Genomic DNA, 22,385 nt, shown 5'->3' with positions numbered 1-22,385 from the left:
ATTGTAATGAATTAGTACTCATATCTAATTTATAATATAACATCAAATTTAGTTGCTTCAATATTTAAATTATCGTTGTTACGAAGATCATTACTCACTCTTATAAGTCAATTTTTAATACTTCTCCTATGCTTAAAAAATAAATTGAAGGTTGTTAAACGCGATTCATCGATATATTTTTAAGTTAGAAAAAGAAGGAAGTTTTGATATCTAATTCGTATAGCGACTTTTTTCTAGCAAATATATTATTTTTAATTTTTTGTCCAAATAATTGTTTGCCCGTTCGAATCAATGTCAATATTTTTTGGAAAAATATTCTGTAATATTATTTAAGCTTTTCCAAATTATTACTCATATTGTAATTCTTTTTTTTTTCCCGGCAATTAACTGTCACATTTTATTAATCACCAAGTAACTCGTTACAAAACCCGAGCAAGACACCCATTCTACTCATCTAAAGTAAACAAAGCACCTAAGTTATACTCCCAACTAAGAACCAAAGAAACTATGGCTCACAAACATACTCAAATAGCCTTCTAGTCCCCCTTACTCTAATGCACAACAATGTTTGTATTCTGTGAACAAACTCCTCCCTTCTTGTGCATTTGTTGTTGAAAACTCTATCATTCCTCTCACCCCACACTTCATATATCACTGCTGCAAAAGCTGCTCTAAGCAGCACACTCTAATTAGGAGCTCTAGTCCTGCTAGCCTCCAGCACCCATCTCCACTCTTGTTCCCATACCAAGATAGTCCTTGTCCATTGAAGCCATTGTAATACATCCCTCCAAACACCATTAGAGTAGACACATTCAAACAATAAGTGTTGCAAAGTTTCAACTTGGTCACTGTTGAGTTTAAAGTCCACAAATGCATTAAGTGAGGGACTTTAAATGTGAAGTATGAATTGGGAAATGGAGGGAAACAAAAGTGGAGGGAAATGAAAGTTTGAAAAACAATCTTTCAAGTGAGCACTTCTCCCACATTGGTGGTTGAAAGTGTTATGTGTATGCTTATATTAAGCAACACATTCTCTAGCTCATAAAGAGTTGAGAAGAGGACCACCCCTCGCGTCGTCATCGTCGCTCGGCTTTGGATTTGGATTTGGTCAAATGATTTGATTGATAATCTTTTTGGACCAAATTTATTTTATTTCCATTTTCGTTACTTAATATTTCCAATCCAGATATTAATTAATTCACGCGAAATTTAACTTAATTAATTAAATTCGCGGAATATTTTTTTTCCTTTCCAACGGAATTAATTTTCCCAACGGACATAACAATGACCAACGGTCATCGCCTTCACCGAACAGGTACTTCCACACCTGTTCAGATCAAAATAACAGGCTATAAATTTCAGGGGCTTCGCCTAATTTTTTACACACTGAAAACAAAAAACTGCAAAATTGTTTGCTTTATGAAAAACGCATTTTTCTTTCCCCTCATACTGCATTCTTTTCAAAACCAGAAATCAGTAAGTGTCGTGTGATTGTTACCATTCGTTGAGTTCGCTGCAATTCTGCAATTTCCATTGCCGGTATTGCAGAATAGAATTTCGTTCTATCCTGGGAAGAATTAATCCAAACCTTTGGCAACTGTGAGGGGATTAAATTCTTTAAGGAAACACAGTTTTTCTGTGGGCTCGAAATAAACATATTGTTCTTTAGTTTATGTAAACAGATTGCAATTTGATTAACAGGAATCACAAACTGAAAGAATTTAATAATTATACTTCTGTTTCATCTAATATTCTGTTCTGTTTGGAGACTAAAATTCTCGGATTTTCTACTCCAGTAATCTACTCGATTTGAAGATATAAAAACTTCATCGAGATTATTACTTTGTGTGTTCGATTAGAAGAATATAAAAACTTCATCGACATTATTACCTTGTGCGTTCTATTTTTTGATTCTGGTTCCGTTTTGTTGTCAAACAGAAAATGGTTGATATCACTGCCGAGAACGCTGTTGGTTCTGGTGCAACGACTGTCGCCTTTTCTAGTCGCACCACAACTGTCCCTGCAATGGCTGCGGCAGAGAAGCCCGGAAAGTTTTCTGGCATAGACTTTAAACGCTGGCAACAGAAAATGTTCTTCTACTTAACAACCCTCAGTCTGCAAAAATTTATTACCGAGGAAGTTCCTGTTCTACCAGAAGAATGGACAACGAGCATTTCATCGTGACGGAGGCATGGAATCATTCTGATTTTCTATGTAAAAACTATATTCTCAATGGGCAGAATGATGGTCTATATAATGTCTATAGCGGCTGTAAGACGTCTAAGGAATTATGGAATGCTTTGGACAAGAAATATAAAACCGAGGATGCTGGGTTGAAAAAAGTTTGTTGCTGCGAAGTTCTTGGATTTTAAAATGGTAGATAATAAATCTATCATGTCACATGTCCAGGAACTTCAAGTGATTACACATGATCTGCTTGCGGAAGGAATGGTAGTCAATGGAGCTTTCCAGGTTGCGGCCTTTATTGAAAAATTGTCGTCTTTGTGGAAGGATTTTAAAAACTACTTAAAGCACCAACGTAAGGAAATGACATTAGAAGATCGAATTGTCCGACTTAGAATTGAGGAAGACAACAGATCTGCTGAGAAGAAGGCCAATGGCAAACAAGCAATAATAGGGGCATACATCGTTGAAACTGCCCCTACAAGTTCAAAGAAAAGGAAGCAGACTTCTGGAGGGAATAATGTTCCAAGCAAGAAGAAATTCAAAGGAAGTTGTTACAATTGTGGTAAATTTGGACACATGGCTTCAGACTGTCGTGCTCCGAAAAAGGATAAGGAGAAGAAGAAAGGTCAAGCCAATATGGCTGAAATGAATAATGAAGTGGATAATCTATGTGCCATGTTGAACGAATGCAACTTGGTAGGTAACCCGCGAGAATGGTGGATAGACTCGGGCGCTACTCGCCACGTGTGTTCTAACAAGGAAGTCTTTTCTTCATATGATGCAGTTGGCCCCAACGAGACGATCTTCATGGCCAATTTTGCTACTGCCAAAATTGAGGGAACAGGCAACATTGCCTTGAAGATGACGTCTGGAAAGATTATGACGCTCAAGAATGTCCTTCATGTTCCAGAAATGCGGAAGAACTTAATCTCAACTTCAGTACTAGTCAAGAATGGATTTAAATGTGTTTTTGTTTCTGATAAGGTTGTTGTTAGTAAAAACGATATGTATGTTGGAAAGGGCTACCTCACTGAGGGCCTTTTCAAACTCAATGTAATCTCAGTTGATATGAATAAAATTTCTCCTTTATCATATTTACTTGAGTCAAATAGTTTATGACATGCACGTTTGGGACATGTTAATTATGAAACATTGCAAAAAATTATTAACTTGGAAACACTTCCTAAGTTGGAATGCAATACGTCCAAATGTCAAGTATGTGTTGAATCCAAGTATGCTAAGCATCCTTATAAGTTTATTGAAAGGAATTCCAATCCTTTAGACTTAATTCATACCAACATTTGTGATATGAAGTCAACACCATCACGCGGTGGGAAAAAGTACTTTATAACTTTTATTGACGATAGCACTCGATATTGCTATGTATATTTACTTAATAGCAAAGATGAAGCTATTAATGCATTTAAACAATACAAAAACGAAGTCGAAACACAACTGAACAAGAAAATCAAAATTATTTTGGAAACACTTCCTAAGTTGGAATGCAATACGTCCAAATGTCAAGTATGTGTTGAATCCAAGTATGCTAAGCATCCTTATAAGTTTATTGAAAGGAATTCCAATCCTTTAGACTTAATTCATACCAACATTTGTGATATGAAGTCAACACCATCACGCGGTGGGAAAAAGTACTTTATAACTTTTATTGACGATAGCACTCGATATTGCTATGTATATTTACTTAATAGCAAAGATGAAGCTATTAATGCATTTAAACAATACAAAAACGAAGTCGAAACACAACTGAACAAGAAAATCAAAATGATTAGAAGTGATAGGGGTGGAGAATATGAATCTCCCTTTGAAGAAATATGCTTAGAATATGGAATTATTCATCAAACTACTGCCTCATACACCCCACAATCCAATGGAATTGCGGAAAGAAAGAATCGAACATTGAAGGAAATGATGAATGCCTTATTGATAAGTTTTGGTTTACCGCAAAACTTGTGGGGTGAAGCTATCCTTACAGCAAGCCGAATACTCAACCGAGTGCCCCATAGCAAAACAAAGTCCATTCCATATGAACATGGAAAGGTAGAAAGCCTAGCTTAAAATATTTCAAAGTGTGGGGGTGTTTAGCCAAGGTACAAATTCCTAAACCCAAAAGGGTAAAAATTGGACCAAAAACCATTGATTGTGTTTTTATAGGATACGCCACTAATAGTAAAGTGTATCGTTTTCTGATTCATAAATCAGAAAATCCCGACATTCATGTTAATACGGAAATGGAATCTGATAATGCTGAATTTTTTGAGAATATTTATCCGTATAAAATAGAATGTGAGTCATCTGGTGAAAGATCAAAACGACCTCGGGAAGAAACAAAGGAAAATATGCCTAATGAAGAGAATCCAAGACGTAGCAAATGTCAAAGAACATCGACTTCCTTTGGTCAAGAATTTTTGATATTCTTAGTAGAGAATGAGCCTCAAACTTTCAAGGAAGCAATGTCTTCCTCCGAAGCACAATATTGGAAAGAGGCAATCAATAGTGAAATAGAATCCATATTAAACAATCATACTTAAGAATTGGTTGATCTTCCTCCGGGAAACAAACCTTTAGGCTCCAAATGGATTTTCAAGAAGAAAATGAAAGATGATGACACTATTGATAAATATAAGGCAAGACTCGTAGTCAAAGGATTCAGACAACGAGAAGGTCTTGATTATTTTGATACATACTCACCGGTAACAAGGATAACATCCATTCGGGTGTTGATAGCGTTGGCTGCGGTGTACGGACTCCATATCCATCAAATGGACGTGAAAACAGCCTTTTTGAATGGAGAGTTAGAGGAAGAAATCTATATGGATCAACCCGAAGGGTTCATAACTCCCGGAAAAGAGAAGAAGGTGTGTCGAATTGTTAAGTCACTTTATGGACTTAAGCAAGCTCCCAAACAATGGCATGCAAAATTTGACCAAACAATGTTGGCAAATGGATTTAAAATTAATGAATGTGATAAATGTGATTACGTTAAGAATGTTCCAAATCACTTAGTCATTGTTTGCCTGTATGTTGAAGAAGACATTGCCGACATAAATGCCACTAAGCGTATGCTTGCTAGAAAGTTTGATATGAAAGACTTAGGAGTTGCTGATTTAATTCTAAGAATTAAGATCCATAGAACTCCACAAGGTCTAGCATTGTCACAAACTCACTATGTTAAGATGGTACTTGAAAAATTCAAGTATCTGGAGTTTAACGTTGCAAAAACTTCGATTGACGTGAACCTTGCTCTTACAAAGAACCAAGGTCAAAGCAAGTCTCAGTTAGACCATGCTCGAGTGTTGGGAAGTTTGATGTACATTATGAACTGTACACGACCAGATATAGCTTGTGCAATAAGTAAATTGAGTCGGTACACAAGTAATCCTGACCAAACTCATTGGATGGCAATGAAAAGAGTTTTGGGGTATTTACAATACACCCAAGACTATGCTTTGCACTATAATAAATATCCTGCGGTAATTGAAGGATATAGTGATGCAAATTGGATCACTGGATCATCTGAAGTTAAATTCACAAGCGGATATGTTTTCACCATTGGAGGAGGAGCAATGTCCTGGAAATCATCCAAGCAGACATGTATCGCTCGCTCTACAATGGAGTCAGAATTTATAGCTTTGGATAAAGCTGGTGAGGAAGCTGAATGGCTACGAAATTTCTTGGAAGACATTCCGTTTTGGCCTAAACCAGTGGCCCCTATATGCATACATTGTGATAGTCAAGCTGCAATAGGAAGGGCTGGAAGCGTCATGTATAACGGAAAATCTTGTCACATACGACGAAGACATAATACCGTTAGACAATTACTCTTTAGTGGAATTATCACAATTGACTATGTAAAGTCAAAGGATAATGTGTCAAATCCACTTACGAAAGGTCTAACTAGAGAGGCGGTTGATAAATCATCAAAGGGAATGGGATTATGGCCAAGAACAAGTCATAATAATGGTAACTCCACCTAGCTGACTGGAAATCCCAAAATCTAGGTTCAAAGAGATCAAACAAAGTTATGAATGACGGTTCAACATTGTCGTCAAACTCAATCCATTCTCATGATAAGACAATGTTCAGGAACAAGGATAAAGCGCAAAGGCTTTTTAATGGTTTCTAAGTTTGATACGAAGTATGTCAAATTATGTATCTACAGGATGACATGTTTAGGAATCACCTATGTGAGCGTGAAGTGGAAGCCGCTTCAAGGAGAATTAGAGTAAGGCCAGTTCTCTACACACTCATGAAACCAGGCGGTGTTTAAGGCTGAAACGAACACAACAATCAGAACCAAGAATGGTTAAGGGTTAAGTGTGTGACATATGTTGTCTAGATATACATTAAAGATCAACGGTTCAAAGATATCAAATCTACCGATTGATCGAGTATATCCGATATATGTTCACTACGGAAAGTTCAAAGGGAAACCTACTTACCCAAATGCGGTTAATCCTTACCTATAATCACACAAGTTTTTTTTTTAGGCATGTTGCATATATAGCCATTCCCTATTCATGTGGGGGATTGTTGAGTTTAAAGTCCACAAATCCATTAAGTGAGGGACTTTAAAGGTGAAGTATGAATTGGGAAATGGAGGGAAACAAAAGTGGAGGGAAATGAAAGTTTGAAAAACAACCTTTCAAGTGACCACTTCTCCCACATTGGTGGTTGAAAGTGTTATGTGTGTGCTTATATTAAGCAACACATTCTCTAGCTCATAAAGGGTTGAGAAGAGGACCACCTCTTGTGCCGTCGTCGTCACTCGGCTCGGCTTCGGCTTTGGATTTGGATTTGGATTTGGTCAAATGATCTGATTGATTGATAATATTTTTGGACCAAATTTATTTCATTTCCATTTTCGTTACTTAATATTTCCAATCCAGATATTAATTAATTCACGCGAAATTTAACTTAATTAATTAAATTCGCGGAACTATTTTTTTTTCCTTTCCAATGGAATTAATTTTCCCAATGGACATAACGATGACCAACGGTCATCGCCTTCACCGAACAGGCACTTCCACACCTGTTCAGATCAAAATAACAGGCTATAAATTTTCAGAGGCTTCACCTCATTTTTTACACACTGAAAACGAAAAACTGCAAAATTGTTTGCTTTCTGAAAAACACATTTTTCTTTCCCCTCATACTGCATTCTTTTCAAAACCAGAAATCAGTAAGTGTAGTGTGATTGCTACCATTCGTTGAGTTCGCTGAAATTCTGCAATTTCCATTGCCGGTATTGCAGAATAGAATTTCGTTCTATCTTGGGAAGAATTAATCCAAACCTTTGGCAACTGTGAGGGGATTAAATTCTTTAAGGAAACACAGTTTTTCTGTAGACTCAAAATAAACATATTGTTTTTTAGTTTATGTAAACAGATTACAATTTGATTAACAGGAATCACAGTCACCACATAGAACACAAAGTCCATCGATAGTCATGCCCCATTGGAGCAGACTATCTTTAGTTCTCAACTTTCAGAGTAGACTCAGCCAAAGTATAAAGGAGTGGTTAGGGCATGCTGCATTATTACAAACCTATTCTCTCCAAGGTACATTAGTAAACACACCTCTCAGTTGTTTGTAGGCAACACTGATCTGGAACTTGTTCCCCTTGATCACTTTAGCTTGTACATCCAGAGTTTATTGTTACTCTATATTGTAATTCTTTTTTGTACTAAAAATGAATTCTTAATCTTTCAATTTGCTATGTAATTTTCTTATTTATGTATTCATCACTAAATGATTGTGATTTCTTGTCTCAGTATCTTAATTTTTTCCCTATATATTATACACCTATAGTACTTTGTTCTCCCATTCTTTGCCCATATATCTTTGAAAGGAAGTATATATTCCTTCTTCATAATGGTATCTTTGCACATTATCGTGAGATTTACTTCTTCTTCAAACTCTTCTTCATTGTCAACTTCTCTCTAAACTACGAAAAGTGTTGAAGATGATAAAAGGTCAATAAAGATCAACCTTATTAAGTAGTGTATCGAGAACATTTCTGAACAATATTTATTCAATAGCTCCATAAAAATCTGAAGAAAACAAAAAAGCAAAAGTTAAAAAATAATAAAGTTTGATTAAAAATTAAAAATACAAGGTGAATACATGATTATAAAGAAAGTTTTAAAAAATAATAACAATTTAAAAAATAAAGGTGAGAAAAGTACATCGATCCTTATAGACTCCTTCCATAAGGATCAATTATAAAACTAGGAGCACTTTAGTAATTTGGATTCCTTGATGTCTATATATATAAACAAAACTTTCGTAAACTATAGGCAAATAATAACTTCCAAATGACATTCAGACATGAACTCAACTGAAATATATATAAATATTTTTTAAAATGGCATTAGAACCATTCTCAATCCAAATTCTCATTTGAGAATCTTCGCACTTTATTAGAATAAGAATCACCAGCATAATAACTGTTTGTTATATGAATATTTAAAGTGAAATTGTAATGGAAAAAATATCCAAAAAAGATTTTGAAATACCGATAATGAGAATCAATATGTTTAGTATTTAATAATAATATGTAACGCATATGTAGAGAATATAATATTATAATTGTTCCAAAAATTGGTTTTTCTTTCATAGTGAAAAATAGGTTTTTTCTTCGACTTTCAATAGTATCAAAATATTATACCTTATACTAAGCGACCAACATATTTTTTCAGGGAGCATTATTTGCAACTTTTATGATGGAATATTTCTTTTCCTGATGCTATTTTGGAATTTTCTGACCAAAACATTTCAATTTTGAACTTTTGCATCTTAAGTCTCTAAAACAATAAAATATCAATACAAATCACCAATAAATAAAATTACTACAAATAAAAAATTTAAGAAAGTTTTGTGAGAAGAAAGAACTTTCAAATTAACAGACAAATTGATTTTCTTTATGGAAACAAAACAATCATGAGGATTGTGGAATATATTGATTCTCGAGTGAGAATTTTTGGATGTATCGTAATATAAACGATACTTAAACACAGAAAATTAAAAGTAAAAAAAAAAAATAGAAAAAAATAATTGACTACTTGATTAACATAGTCTAGATCTAGATATACACAATACACGCAGATTTGAATCAAAGTAGTAAGCTTTATTTTGAACTATAGGGTAGTAAATTTAAGGTTGTTGTACCTCAATAATATTTTGATTGTTATGAATATTATTATAATATTGTGATGTCTATCTTTAGGAGGGATTTTAGGGTTTGTGACTTTGGCACCAAGTCAATTCTCTCCTATAAATAGAGATGTTCTCTTCATTGTATTTGATCCCTCATAAGAAATAAGAACTCTCTTCTCTCTTGTTCTACAAATATCCTTGCTTTAGTTTATTGTTCTATAACACGTTATCAGCACGAGACTCTATCGTCTCAAGAAATTTTTGAAGGCTAAGGTACTATTTTTATTCTTTCTATTTTATGTCTAATCTTACAAAACTCGAGTTCGTTGCCCTTGATATTTCGGGCAAGAACTACCTATCATGGGTGCTAGATGCTAAAATCCATCTTGATGTTATGGGTCTTCGAGACACCATTAAAGAAAATAATAAAGCATCCAACCAAGAAAATGCCAAGGCTATGATATTCTTGCGTCATCATCTTGATGAGGACCTGAAAATTGAATATCTTACTATTAAGGATCCACTCGTTTTATGGAAAAACTTGAAAGAAAGGTATGACCACCTGAAAATGGCCTTCCTCCCAAAAGCACGACACGAATGGATCAATCTAAGGCTACAAGATTTCAATCAGTTATGAAGTATAACTCTGAGATATTCAGAATTACTTCTATATTGACACTATGTGGAGAAAAGATTAGTGATTTTGATAAGCTAGAAAAGACGTTCTCCACTTTTCATGCCTCGAATGTGCTCCTGCAGCAGCAATATCGAGAGAAAGATTTCACAAAGTATTGTGATTTGGTTGCTCATCTTCTTGTGGCTGAACAAAATAATGATTTGCTGATGAAAAATCACGAGAATCGACCTACTGGCGCTGCACCACTCCCCGAAGTGAATGGGGGTGTATGCCCACTACTCCAGGCGTGGAAAAGGTCGTGACCCCGGTCGTGGTCATGATAATAGTCGTGATCGTGATAATAGTCGTGGTCGTGGCCGTGATAATGGTCAAACAAGAAATTATTTTCTTGCTGTTAATCACTCTTCAAAGAAAAATCAACACCAAAAGGGGAAAAAGAAGGATGATAGGCATGAAGTGCCAGAAGCACGTGGCTCAGAAAACAAATGCTATCGATGTGGTGGAAGTGGACACTGGGCACGTGTCACGTCCCAAAATACCCACTAGACGTGATTGGCACCCAGCAAACACCACCCGCCAGGCGAACCATATATCATACTCTTAATCATTTACAATAGCACTAAAGAAAATAAGTGCATGTCCAACAACGTTATTAATGATAAAAATGCGAAATAGTAGCCAACCAAATCTATAATCGATTTATGAAAACCAACCAACGCTAAGATAAAATGAATCTCTAGCCCACATCCCACGCTAAGACCATGGAGCATCTAACAGAGTTACATGAGTTTGAGTGTCGGGCATGCAAACCCAAAATAAAAGAAATAACTAGAAATAAACTAGATAAAGCTGAAATGGCTGCCTCCACGAACAATGCGATGGCTCACCTCAGCAACAGAATCCACTCACGAAGTCTTCAATTACCAGCCTCGTTCTCAACGACAGTATCTGCAGGGACATGCAGGTAAGGAGTGAGTTATACATAAATATAACCCAGTAAGATCCTCGACCCGCCACTTCAAATACCCCCGGAACTAGTGTTAGAAAATACAAACACACAACAGACACAAAAATATTATGCACAAGAATATATATCATTATATAATAGAAACCAAGGTCCAAACCATTGTTTATCAAATATATTATATATCTCAACACAATTTACACTACGAACCGTCATAAGTGGCAGTTAAAGAATTAGTCAACACTATGAATCCACGGCAACATGCACAATGTGCCAAATATGTCAGGAAGCATACACAATGCTAAGGGAAGCATGCACAATGCCCCAATATCATCAAGAAGCATACACAATGCTAAGAGAAGCATACACAATGCCCCAATATAATCAAGAAGCATACACAATGCCCCAATATAATCAAGAAACATACACAATGCTAAGGGAAGCATACACAATGCCCCAATATCATGGCTCACAGCTATATCACATCACAAAATAATTTATAAAGAGAGTTTTGGATTATTTGAAAATAAAGTATATGCGGTTGGCCATAAGGACCACAGATTCTGCCAAGCACACGCTCGCCCCAACATATGGACCAGGCAGACAAAACATATTTTTAAAACGGTTTTGAAAAGCAAGTACCCAAAGCTTAAAGTCTCACTTACCTCAAATTCACAATTCAAGCACACTTCCCAATAAATCAAAACTATGTTCTCGAGTCTCCGGATTGCGTCAAACTACACAAAAACGGATTTAGAATGGTCAAAACCCTTAGGGTAAACCACTTCTATATTTTTAGAGGTTTAAACGGTTAAAGTCAAATTTTAAAGGACGAAAACGCCCTCTGGTCAATGTGTTCAAAACCCGACAAGACTTATGTTTTCGGAAAGGCCTTAATGAGAGGATTCCAACGATATATAGAAGTCTAAAATCCGATGCTATTTGCCCTTTCAAATCAATGATTTTGGTTGAAGAACCCTAAAGCTAAACTTTCTCAATTCCTCAAAATATCCCCATGTTTTCTCCACAAACATTCACCCATAATTACTTAATAAACTTAAATAAAAGATTAGAAGCATTACCTTGATGTTAGGGTTGAAAATCCCTATTTTTCTCTTTTCTTTCCCTCTCTTTTTCTCCCTCCCTTTTCTTTTCTTTCTCTGCGTATTTTCTGCTGCTTCTGCCTTTTCTGCTTCTGTTACATAGGCTTCCTTTTTCTTTTTAAGTCATTCTTCTCTTTTCTTTCAAATTTGGGCTTCAGCCCTTCCTTTTTAATTTTTTTTTCCTTTTCCTTTTTGGGCTTGGCCCACTAAATTCCTTCTTTTCTATTTTCTTTTTAATTCCTTTTAGCAAAAATTACCAAACAAACCATTATTTAAAAAAATGAGTTATTACATTCTCCACCACTTAAAATAACATTCGTCCTCGAACGTGTTCAAGAACTTTTCGAAATTGTCAGGATATGAAAACTCAGTATGCATGTCCCACTCATACTATCAAAGTGATCTTTTTTTGTAGATAGTCCTACTATAATACTTTGACCTCAGAATACTTGTTCATCCATAACCAACAAAGTCATATGTTCGAATACAGAATAACAACTTCCTACAAAAAGACGCAATTCGCATTTACCAACACTATTTCAGTCTCAATAACATGGATCCCATCATAAATGCACTCTCGGAACGTATTCACATAATATAACATGTACCTCCTGCAGCATAGCAAGTCTCTTAGCTACAACCACAACATATTGCCCATAATCTTATCGGTAATACGCTTGCACCCCACAACTTATCCTTCTTTCAATATCTCACACAACACTGCTAACGGTAAAAGAAACCTCTAAAAGCAGTCACTCACTATAAATTTAAGTCATGAATTTTTCTTGTTCGAAGAGAAAAGGAAACTTTACCTGCTCCAAGCTGTATTTTGGTCCAACCCAACCTTATCAGGGCCTATCACACTTGTTTTCTTAATAAAATAGCATTGTCTTCTCGAGCTCAAACAATTCAACTAGAGACGATATTGATATCCTAATAAAGCCTTAAAAAAACATGATTTGCACACCATACTTCCACTTAAGAAACCTTGTTCGAGCTCAATTATCGCACTTGTCTTTACAATAGATATTGAACCTTCTTCGTAAGTCAAATTTTAATCTAGCTCCACTTTTTTTTTTGGACTGAATCATGGCTATCATTACGAACATATGATCTAAGCATGGACACGTGAAACACGAGATATGAACAACAAACAATCACAGAGGTAAAGCAAGTTCACATGCACCAACCTGATTCGATCCCAATCCCACAAGAAACAATATACCTAAGATTTTGCCTACCGTTCGACTGAATCTCATGACTCATTTCGTATTGAGAACTTTCAAATTACTCCCTTTCATAAGCTTCAAATCACAATCTTGTTTATCACTATAAGACTTTTGTCTACTCTATGCTATCTGAAATCGTTCCCGCATTCAATGCAACTTTCTTCAAGGCTTGCTAATCAAAGTCTAGACCCAACTACTCTGATTTAGAGTAATCAATCAACCAGATAGAGTAAGACTCCAGCATTCGTATAAAACCTAAAACGACAAGATTTGCATAATGAGTTAGTAAACTAATATCATACACGAACTCGGTCAAAAGCAACTGATCGTTAACCACTTATCAGGTAATATCCATCTTACTAGTGTTAAGACTGGGCACCCAAGGATGGCACAATCCAAGTGCCACAACCACTATCCTATGGCGAAACATATCCACCAATCTTGCATACGGTAGAGCTGAAACACCTCCAAGCACTCCTACAGAATGCTCTCACGTACAACAATGTTAGAAATACATCCTTATGCTTCTACATATCTCTCACATGTACAGTGGTGTTGGAACACATCCATACACTCCTACATAACACTTTCACATATAGCAATGCTGGAACACATCCACATGCTCCTACATAAACGTTTTATGCACTGTTACTCTTGTCACACATGACAATATTGACATCTCATGCCATTGCACTATCTCTGACACAATAACACCATATAAGCTAGTATGATATATAAAAAAAATGGTTCAGCTTAAATCAGGTACACAATCTCGCTAAGTCAATCAATATCACCCAAGCTACGATCACGATTTTCTGAATGAACATATAGACCAGCTACAAGGTCTATAATGATCTATTTTTACTTTCTATCGGAGACAACCATGCATCGGAAATTTCGAGTCTCTAACACTCATATTTAATATATTAACGATTTAAACACAAGAACAACATTTATGTACCCCAAATAACTTCTGTCAATTTTAACTCTCTTCCTGCGGCCCCAATGCATATTTGTGAATCTAAAAAGTAATAAATATAACAAACGTTGTATCTTTTCGAGTACAAATCTCCTTAAGTCAACCACCATAGGTGTACACACATTCAACTCTTTAATTAGAATGTTTCCTTTTTTTTTCCACTATCAAGTAGCCTCGTCTTTAGAGACTATCACTAATCCCCAATAAGGTCAAGACTCTCGTATCGATTAACTGTGCATGTTCAAACAAAAACAACTGTAGCATAACACATGATAGAGCCTTAGTGTGTGTATTAAACTCAACCTTCCATCCTTTTACTAGACACCACAAGGCTCATAACGCCATGATGTAAAAATTAAACTTCACACTTTTAACCTCAATTGTCTAATCAATATTATCCCGACATCTTTTTCAACCACAGCATATGCTTCTATCAACTGAGAAGATATTCGTATATGTCATTAATGAACATAACAAATAGAGAGCTAAGGAACGTTTTTGAATACCCCAATCCTCTAGTGCATGACAATCACTAATGCATTCTCTATCCAAAAGATATCACCAGAAATTTACACTAACCAAAATAAGTCTTGGTACATGTCTTCAGATTATCCACCCCTTTCTCCTACTACTCAGCGTATCCTGATAGTAAGTCTATCTTAGAATAGCATATAACACCCTGTAACTGAAGCCACATATCATGTAATTTAGGAAAAGACAAAAAGATACTTGCCCATCATATGATAAAAATTAAGTCATTTTTCTCTTAGTGATAAAAATCTGCATAGATTCAATGTTCTCCCCAACAACAGAAATTAAGCACCTCCGGGCTCTATACTTGGTATAGTGATCTCTCAATCAAGAAATCTTGTAACTTATAATTTACTTCCTTTGACTTTGCAGTCATTCTATAATTAAAAATAAAAATATACCAGATTAATGACAGCATATCAATACCAAGTTTTAGTCGACCTCCCCATTATATGGTATAATTAGTAGGTTCGCTGAAAGAATAGTCAAAAACTTATTACCAACTCATATTGAAAAACTCATTAACTACTCACACTAACCCACTAGTTAGTTATTCAACTCAGGTGCCTCGAGTTAAAGTTAGATACGACCTATATTATCGACGAGGTTGCTTTGTCTGTGGACATACCAATTGAATCCTTTAAACTCATTACAAACTCAATATTAGGCTCTATCGAAATGAAAAATGGAACGGTATTTTTATGGCAATCAAGCTTAAGGCAAGACGAAGTTATTCAATCTGAATCAAAGATAACCTCAAGGTCAATAACACCATTTTTTTCCCCAGCACATAAACATATCATGACTCTGAACTTTGTCCACACATGTTCTATAGACCGGCCAATAATAGTATACTCCACCGCGAAATCACAAAGGGTACATCTAAGTATCAACTTTTCTCTTTATCCTCATCTATACTATCATCTCATTAACGTGTTTCTCATCTTCCTCAAGCTTGTGCTTTATCGAAAACAACGTATATTAACAAAACTTTGTGAACTGGTTATCTGTGGCAATCATGTCATTCCTTATTTACTCCAACTTCTTTTATGGTTCATTTATTTTCTTGGTGCGTGATAGTCTTTAATATTCCACGTCTTTCCCTTCAACAACTAATCAAGCCACTACACACTGAGTTTCATGCTAAACATCTTACTAGCTTGTTTCAATAATTCTTATACTTAAGTCTTATTCTCGCTCACAATCTGGAATTCACCCAGGGACCTACTCCACGAACAAGTTGTGCATCTCATAGGGCCATTATCGTGCCCATACTTAATATACTTAAGATATGTAATATTACGCCACAGTCACACTTATGACATCACCATCACGACATTACTAATAATAGTGAATCGCTTTAAGAGGCATTAATCTTGGAGCCATTTAAGCACTTTCCTCAAAATATCTTTCACCATAAAGCCCAACAACTTAGGCATGGGTATGCAATTACACTTCTTACTTTCCTGCTACCCTCTTTCTCTTTACCGATAAGACTCATAATATAAAGTTATATCAACAACCCCAGATTTGGATGGTCGCTCTTACACAATTTTTTTTATATCATTTGACCATTTTTTTTGTTTTTTGACGACTAGGGAACCCGCAGACGCTACCCTTTCTGTTACATCCCGTATTCTCATGCGTTGGAAAGTGTGCGAGTTAAATGATATTAGTAATGGACATGAGGTTATCCCCCAAGCTTATAGGTGGTTAAAGTGATGGTACACATGTATCGTAAGGATTTGAAGTTAAACCAATCGAAGAAAATAAATTTTGTTGAGTTTCAACATTTATTTGAGTGAAATACGGTCCAAGCTATAATACCCCGTATTTTTGGACTAGAACATTTAATCGTCCAACATGAGCAAATTTACCCGAGCCCGGAGAATTCGATCATATCCAAGGATGAAAATCAAGAGACCGGTGTATAAAAGGATGAAGTCCCGAAATGATTTAAGACGACAAAGTGTGACGCCGATGATTGGAAATAGTATTTTGTGTGTAGCAAAGAGAGGCTATGGACTAGTGTTATAGTACATAATCATGATAATGAGTATATTAAGTTTGTCAAAAGTGATTAATATTTAAGTGGATCGGGAATAAGAAATTATTTACCAATGGGAGTGGGAGGTAAAGTGATTAAATTTGGAAATTAAGTGGGACAAGTGTTGGGATTTCCATGTCCACGTGGGACAAAGGCAAGTAAAGGGCCACATGACTAATAGTGTATATACATTCTGGTGGTTGCACGTTTTTAGGGAATGAAAGATGGGTAATTAATAAAGTGGTTATGTGAGGGGTGAACCCACAGCTACCAAAGGAAAATACTTGAGGTGTTTTACTTAGTAGATGATAAAGGAAAAAAGAACAACATATTTACATATGCAAAAACGTTCTTATCTAGGTGTTGCCATACATATTGGTTACTTATCATCTTACTGTGGATGAATTTTACTTACGAGGAAAAAGCTTGCAGCGATGTTACTTAATTTTGTTTCGGGTTTTGCTCACCGCTTCGATCTCGTTGTTTCGCTTTGTCGCGTTGTTAATTCAGGCTTTCTTCGAAGTGAAGTAAGGTGGAAGAAGATTATTTCTTGACACATGAGGTAAGAATTCTCCTCTACTAGATATATTTAAATTCGTCGAGGTCATAGTTAAATTGTGAGACGGGAACTACGAAATTAATTGCGGGAAATCGGATAAATTGTTGTTGTTATCATGTGGACTGTTTGGTGGTTGTTATGAATTGTTTCGTGGGCTGGAATATCGTGGGATTGGCTGTAGTTGTTGATGTTGTGTTTGTTGTTATACTATGTATATACGAAAATAAAGAAGTGTATACAAGCATCGGTATAGGAATTTATATTGGGCTGTTTTGGAAGTGATTTAAGAATGGATTTGATTCTATTTGGGCATGTATTTGTTGATATTGATGTTAGTATTGGAATTGATATTTTGGCTAAATTGGAATCATGAGGATTATTAAGTTTTTAAGGAAGATGCTGCCCGATTTCCGTTAAGTTCTTAACTAATCAACACACTAATCAAGAAGTATGAACTAAGAAGTGATTCCCATAAGTGATTGGCTGTAAATTTATAAGTTTGGGAAGTCGTAGTTTATTAAAAATAGTGTTACTCTCATATTAAATAGGCTAAAGGGGCAATGAAGCAAGCTGGGTTACGGTTGATCTACGACAGGTATGTAAGGCAAACCTTTCTTCCTTTGGCGTGATTCTCATTGTTATTCATCCTATATGTACTCCCTATGATTCCATTCTTAGACGAGTAAGGTCTAAATATTTCTTGTGATGGCTTATTGATATTGTACTCCTATTCTGTTCCGAAGGGAACACCTATAAGGTACCAATTTGAGTTGTGTATATGGTTTTACTAATGATTTCGAGGAAATGAGTTTTATACTAAAGGAAACATAAAGTTTGATTTTCAAAACCACTCCGAAAGGGGTGTGAGATTTTACTACTTCATTTCATTTTCGATTTATGTTTACATTCCATAGTATTATCCCTTTGTATTAATATGATCATTTATTCTTTAGGTAGGGAAATAAGATGAAATTGAGTAGAATATAAGTAGTAAGAATTTCATAACAATTCTACCCTCAAACCTGGAAGTATGTCCTCCTAAGTCTAGTGAGATACAATTTGATAACTTCTTATGAAAGACTAAGGCTAATAACTGGATTGTGATGAATTGATTAGTGACTTATGATATGAATTGAAATTGATATTTGTGGATTGAGTTTGTGTTGATATGATGGTGATATTAAGCCGGAAGCGGCTGCCCGAAGGGGCCATCATTATTATGCCGGAAGCGGCTGTCTGAAGGGACTATTGTGATACTAGCCGGAAGCGGCTGTCCGAAGGGACCATTCTTTTAACATGTCGGAAGCGGCATGTGTGTTGGATTGTATTATTTACTTAAAGATTGTTTTGAGACTTCGTGTGCACATTTATGTTTCTTCCAGCGAAGGCTGCAGGTATTGAGTTAGATTGTGATTTCTTCTCTCCTAAATCAAATTATGATTATGATTTGTTACCACCTTACATACTCAGTACATTGTCCGTACTGATGTCCTTTTGCCTGGCGACACTGCGTTCATGCCCGCAGCCCCAGATTGTTTGGCAAGTTAAGTGTATAGCTAGAATGCTTGGACGTCAGCTGGGATTGGCAAGTTCCCCCTCATTCTGGAGCTGTGCTGAGTCATGTATAGATATGTATGATTATGGGTATGTCAGGTCCTTGTCCTGACTCATAATGTTCAGTTTACTTCTTAGAGACTTCTGCAGACAGTGTTCTGTGGTACGTTTGTCGAGATGTCGAAAAAGTGATGTCAGTTGAGTCATATATGGATTTTAAAAGAGTACGTATTTTAGATGATTTAGATTGGTTTAAAGTACTTATTTGATTGAAAGTTTTCATAATCGTTATAGAGATAATGATTTCTATTTGAAAAAGTTTATGTTCTTAAAAGTTTTTGAAATGACAGGTTTTAATAGAGCGAATGTCTAAGGGTTCGCTCGATTCTGATGAGAGTCGGGTGCCCGTCATGCCCTACCATTGCTAAGGTGTGACACTTTCATTCAACGATTTCTTAACGTTCAAAATTATCACTAACTCCTAAACATTCAAAAAAATATTTTGCAGAATTTTTTTTGTAAATAAAACTATCCCAAAGTGTACACCGGTCCAATGTCAACTACAATCAACGCACAGAACATTTCATGTACCCAGTATCACTCTCAGTTGCACATATGACATTAAAAAAAACTTTCGAATCAACTGTGACATCTAGAAGAGGAGGATATGCATGTCCTAGCCGTATGCGGAATAAGTATTACAACAATTAGACTAGATTCAACTCAACGCACGAATAAGGAATGAAAGAAGGGGAAGCATCCTAGATGTTCAGTAGTCTCAAGGGCATAAGTATGGACGCCTACATACCCATGAACAAGATTCTACTAAGCACTGCTCCATGACCCGGAATTTAAAGCCTAGGCTCTGATACCAACTTTGTCACGTCCCAAAATACCCGCTAGACGTGATTGGCACCCAGCAAACACCACCCGCCAGGCGAACCATATATCATACTCTTAATCATTTACAATAGCACTAAAAGAAAATAAGTGCAGGTCCAACAACGTTATTAATGATAAAAATGCGAAATAGTAGCCAACCAAATCCATAATCGATTTATGAAAACCAACCAACGCTACGATAAAAAGAATCTCTAGCCCACATCCCACGCTAAGACCATGGAGCATCTAACAGAATTACATGAGTTTGAGTGTCGGGCATGTAAACCCAAAATAAAAGAAATAACTAGAAATAAACTAGATAAAGCTGAAATAGCTGCCTCCATAAACAATGCGGTGGCTCACCTCAGCAATACAATTCACTCACGAAGTCTTCAATTACCAGCCTCGTTCTCAACGACAATATCTGCATGGACATACAGGTAAGGAGTGTTAACCCAGTAAGATCCTCGACCCGCCACTTCAAATACCCCTGGAACAAGTGTTAGAATACAAACACACAACAGGCACAAAAATATTATGAACAAGAATATATATCATTATATAATAGCAACCAAGGTCCAAACCACTGTTTATCAAATATATTATATATCTCAACACAATTTACACTACGAACCGTCATAAGTGGCAGTTAAAGAATTAGTCAACACTATGAATCCACGGCAACATACACAATGTGCCAAATATGTCAGGAAGCATACACAATGCCCCAATATCATCAAGAAGCATACACAATGCTAAGGGAAGCATACACAATGCCCCAATATAATCAAGAAGCATACACAATGCTAACGGAAGCATACACAATGCCCCAATATAATTAAGAAGCATACACAATGCTAAGGGAAGCATACACAATGCCCCAATATCATGGCTCACAGCTATATCACATCACAAAATAATTTATAAAGAGAGTTTTGGATTATTGGAAAATAAAGTATATGTGGTTGGCCTTAAGGACCACCGATTCTGCCAAGCACACGCTCGCCCCAACACATGGACCAGGCAGACAAAACATATTTTTAAAATGGGTTTTGAAAAGCAAGTACCCAAAGCTTAAAGTCTCACTTACCTCAAATTCACAATTCAAGCACACTTTCCAATAAATCAAAACTGCGTTCTCGAGTCTCCGGATTGCCTCAAACTACACAAAAACGGATTTAGAATGGTCAAAACCCTTAGGGTAAATCACTTTTATATTTTTAGAGGCTTAAACGGTTAAAGTCAAATTTTAAAGGACGAAAACGCCCTCTGGTCAATGTGTTCAAAACCTGACAAGACTTATGTTTTCGGAAAGGCCTTAACGAGAGGATTCCAACGATATATAGAAGTCTAAAATCCGACGCTATTTGCCCTTTCAAATCAATGATTTTGGTTGAAGAACCCTAGAGCTAAACTTTCTCAATTCCTCAAAATATCCACATGTTTTCTCCACAAAAATTCACCTATAATTACTTAATAAACTTAAATAAAAGATTAGAAGCATTACCTTGATGATTAGGGTTGAAAATCCCTATTTTTCTCTTTTCTTTTCCTCTCTTTTTCTCCTTCCCTTTTCTTTTCTTTCTCTACATATTTTCTGCTTCTGTTACATTGGCTTCCTTTTTCATTTTAAATCATTCTTCTCTTTTCTTTCAAATTTGGGCTTCAGCCCTTTCTTTTTATTTTTAGTTTCCTTTTCCTTTTTGGGCTTGGCCCACTAAATTCCTTCTTTTCTATTTTCTTTTTAATTCCTTTTAGCAAAAATTACCAAACAAACCCTTATTTAAAAAACATGAGTTATTACAGCACGTACCTGTCGTACGGCGAAGCACTTTGTTGAGCTTTATCAGGCATCAATTAAAAGAAAAGAGAAAAATCCTGAAGCTAATTTTATCTCTGAAAATCAAATTGACATCACACACTTGGATGTAGCAGATTTCTTTGAGCACCCTGAAGGAAAGATAGATCACTTGATTGGTGATGGTTCTGTGGTTAGAGATGATTGAGTTGTTTAGTTTAATTTTTGCTAGTCGCAGTAGTTGATGAATAAAAGACCATGTAACAGTAGTTGTTTACATGAGTACTATTTTTAATTAGTTTAGATTTAGTCAGTTTGTTATAGTTAGTTATTAATAAAATTTTAATCTGATTCGTTTTGAGTAAATCATTAATGAAGGTGCAAATTCTATAACCAATTTGGTTAAACATTATAACTGCAACTGGATTGAGTTCTATTATATACATATAACTATTTAATTTTCATTTTCTACTTGATATATATATATATATATATATATATATATATATATATATATATATATATATATATAGATGGAAACGGAAGAATAGAGAAATGGTAACAAAGTGATTGAGTTGGATTACAAATCAACTATGCATTTCACTAATTTTTTAAATATTTATTGTTCGTTCATGCATGAGCTAAATATTAATCTGATCGAATCCACCTGGATTCTTAATTTAAGAGTCATGTATTATTAAAGTGTCTTTTGGACTGATTGATTTTTATTTTGTGGAAT

The 22,385-nt window shown here is 35.5% G+C and overlaps 1 protein-coding gene across 1 annotated transcript; it reads left to right on the top strand.

Moving 5' to 3' along the window:
- The first annotated feature begins 9,661 nt into the window (after nt 1–9,661).
- On the top strand, nt 9,662–21,854 carry LOC132630452 (uncharacterized). The gene is made up of 3 exons (XM_060346018.1): nt 9,662–9,915; nt 10,023–10,266; nt 21,699–21,854. The coding sequence occupies exons 1-3, from the start codon at nt 9,662–9,664 to the stop codon at nt 21,852–21,854; spliced, it is 654 nt and encodes a 217-aa protein (XP_060202001.1).
- The last annotated feature ends 531 nt before the right edge of the window (nt 21,855–22,385 follow it).

The sequence above is a fragment of the Lycium barbarum genome, chromosome 3, assembly GCF_019175385.1.
Source record: "Lycium barbarum isolate Lr01 chromosome 3, ASM1917538v2, whole genome shotgun sequence".
NCBI lineage: Eukaryota > Viridiplantae > Streptophyta > Magnoliopsida > Solanales > Solanaceae > Lycium > Lycium barbarum.
Note: the sequence above shows the minus strand (reverse complement) of the source record. Positions and strands in the feature narration are given on the sequence as shown.

Bases quoted from the DNA above. Each gene is read 5' to 3' on its own strand.
- LOC132630452 (XM_060346018.1), top strand. From the start codon at position 9,662: ATGTCTAATCTTACAAAACTCGAGTTCGTTGCCCTTGATATTTCGGGC. The intron at 9,916-10,022 runs GTATGACCACCT...TGAGATATTCAG, and splicing joins TGGAAAAACTTGAAAGAAAG to AATTACTTCTATATTGACAC. The intron at 10,267-21,698 runs GTATGCCCACTA...GAGCTTTATCAG, and splicing joins TCCCCGAAGTGAATGGGGGT to GCATCAATTAAAAGAAAAGA.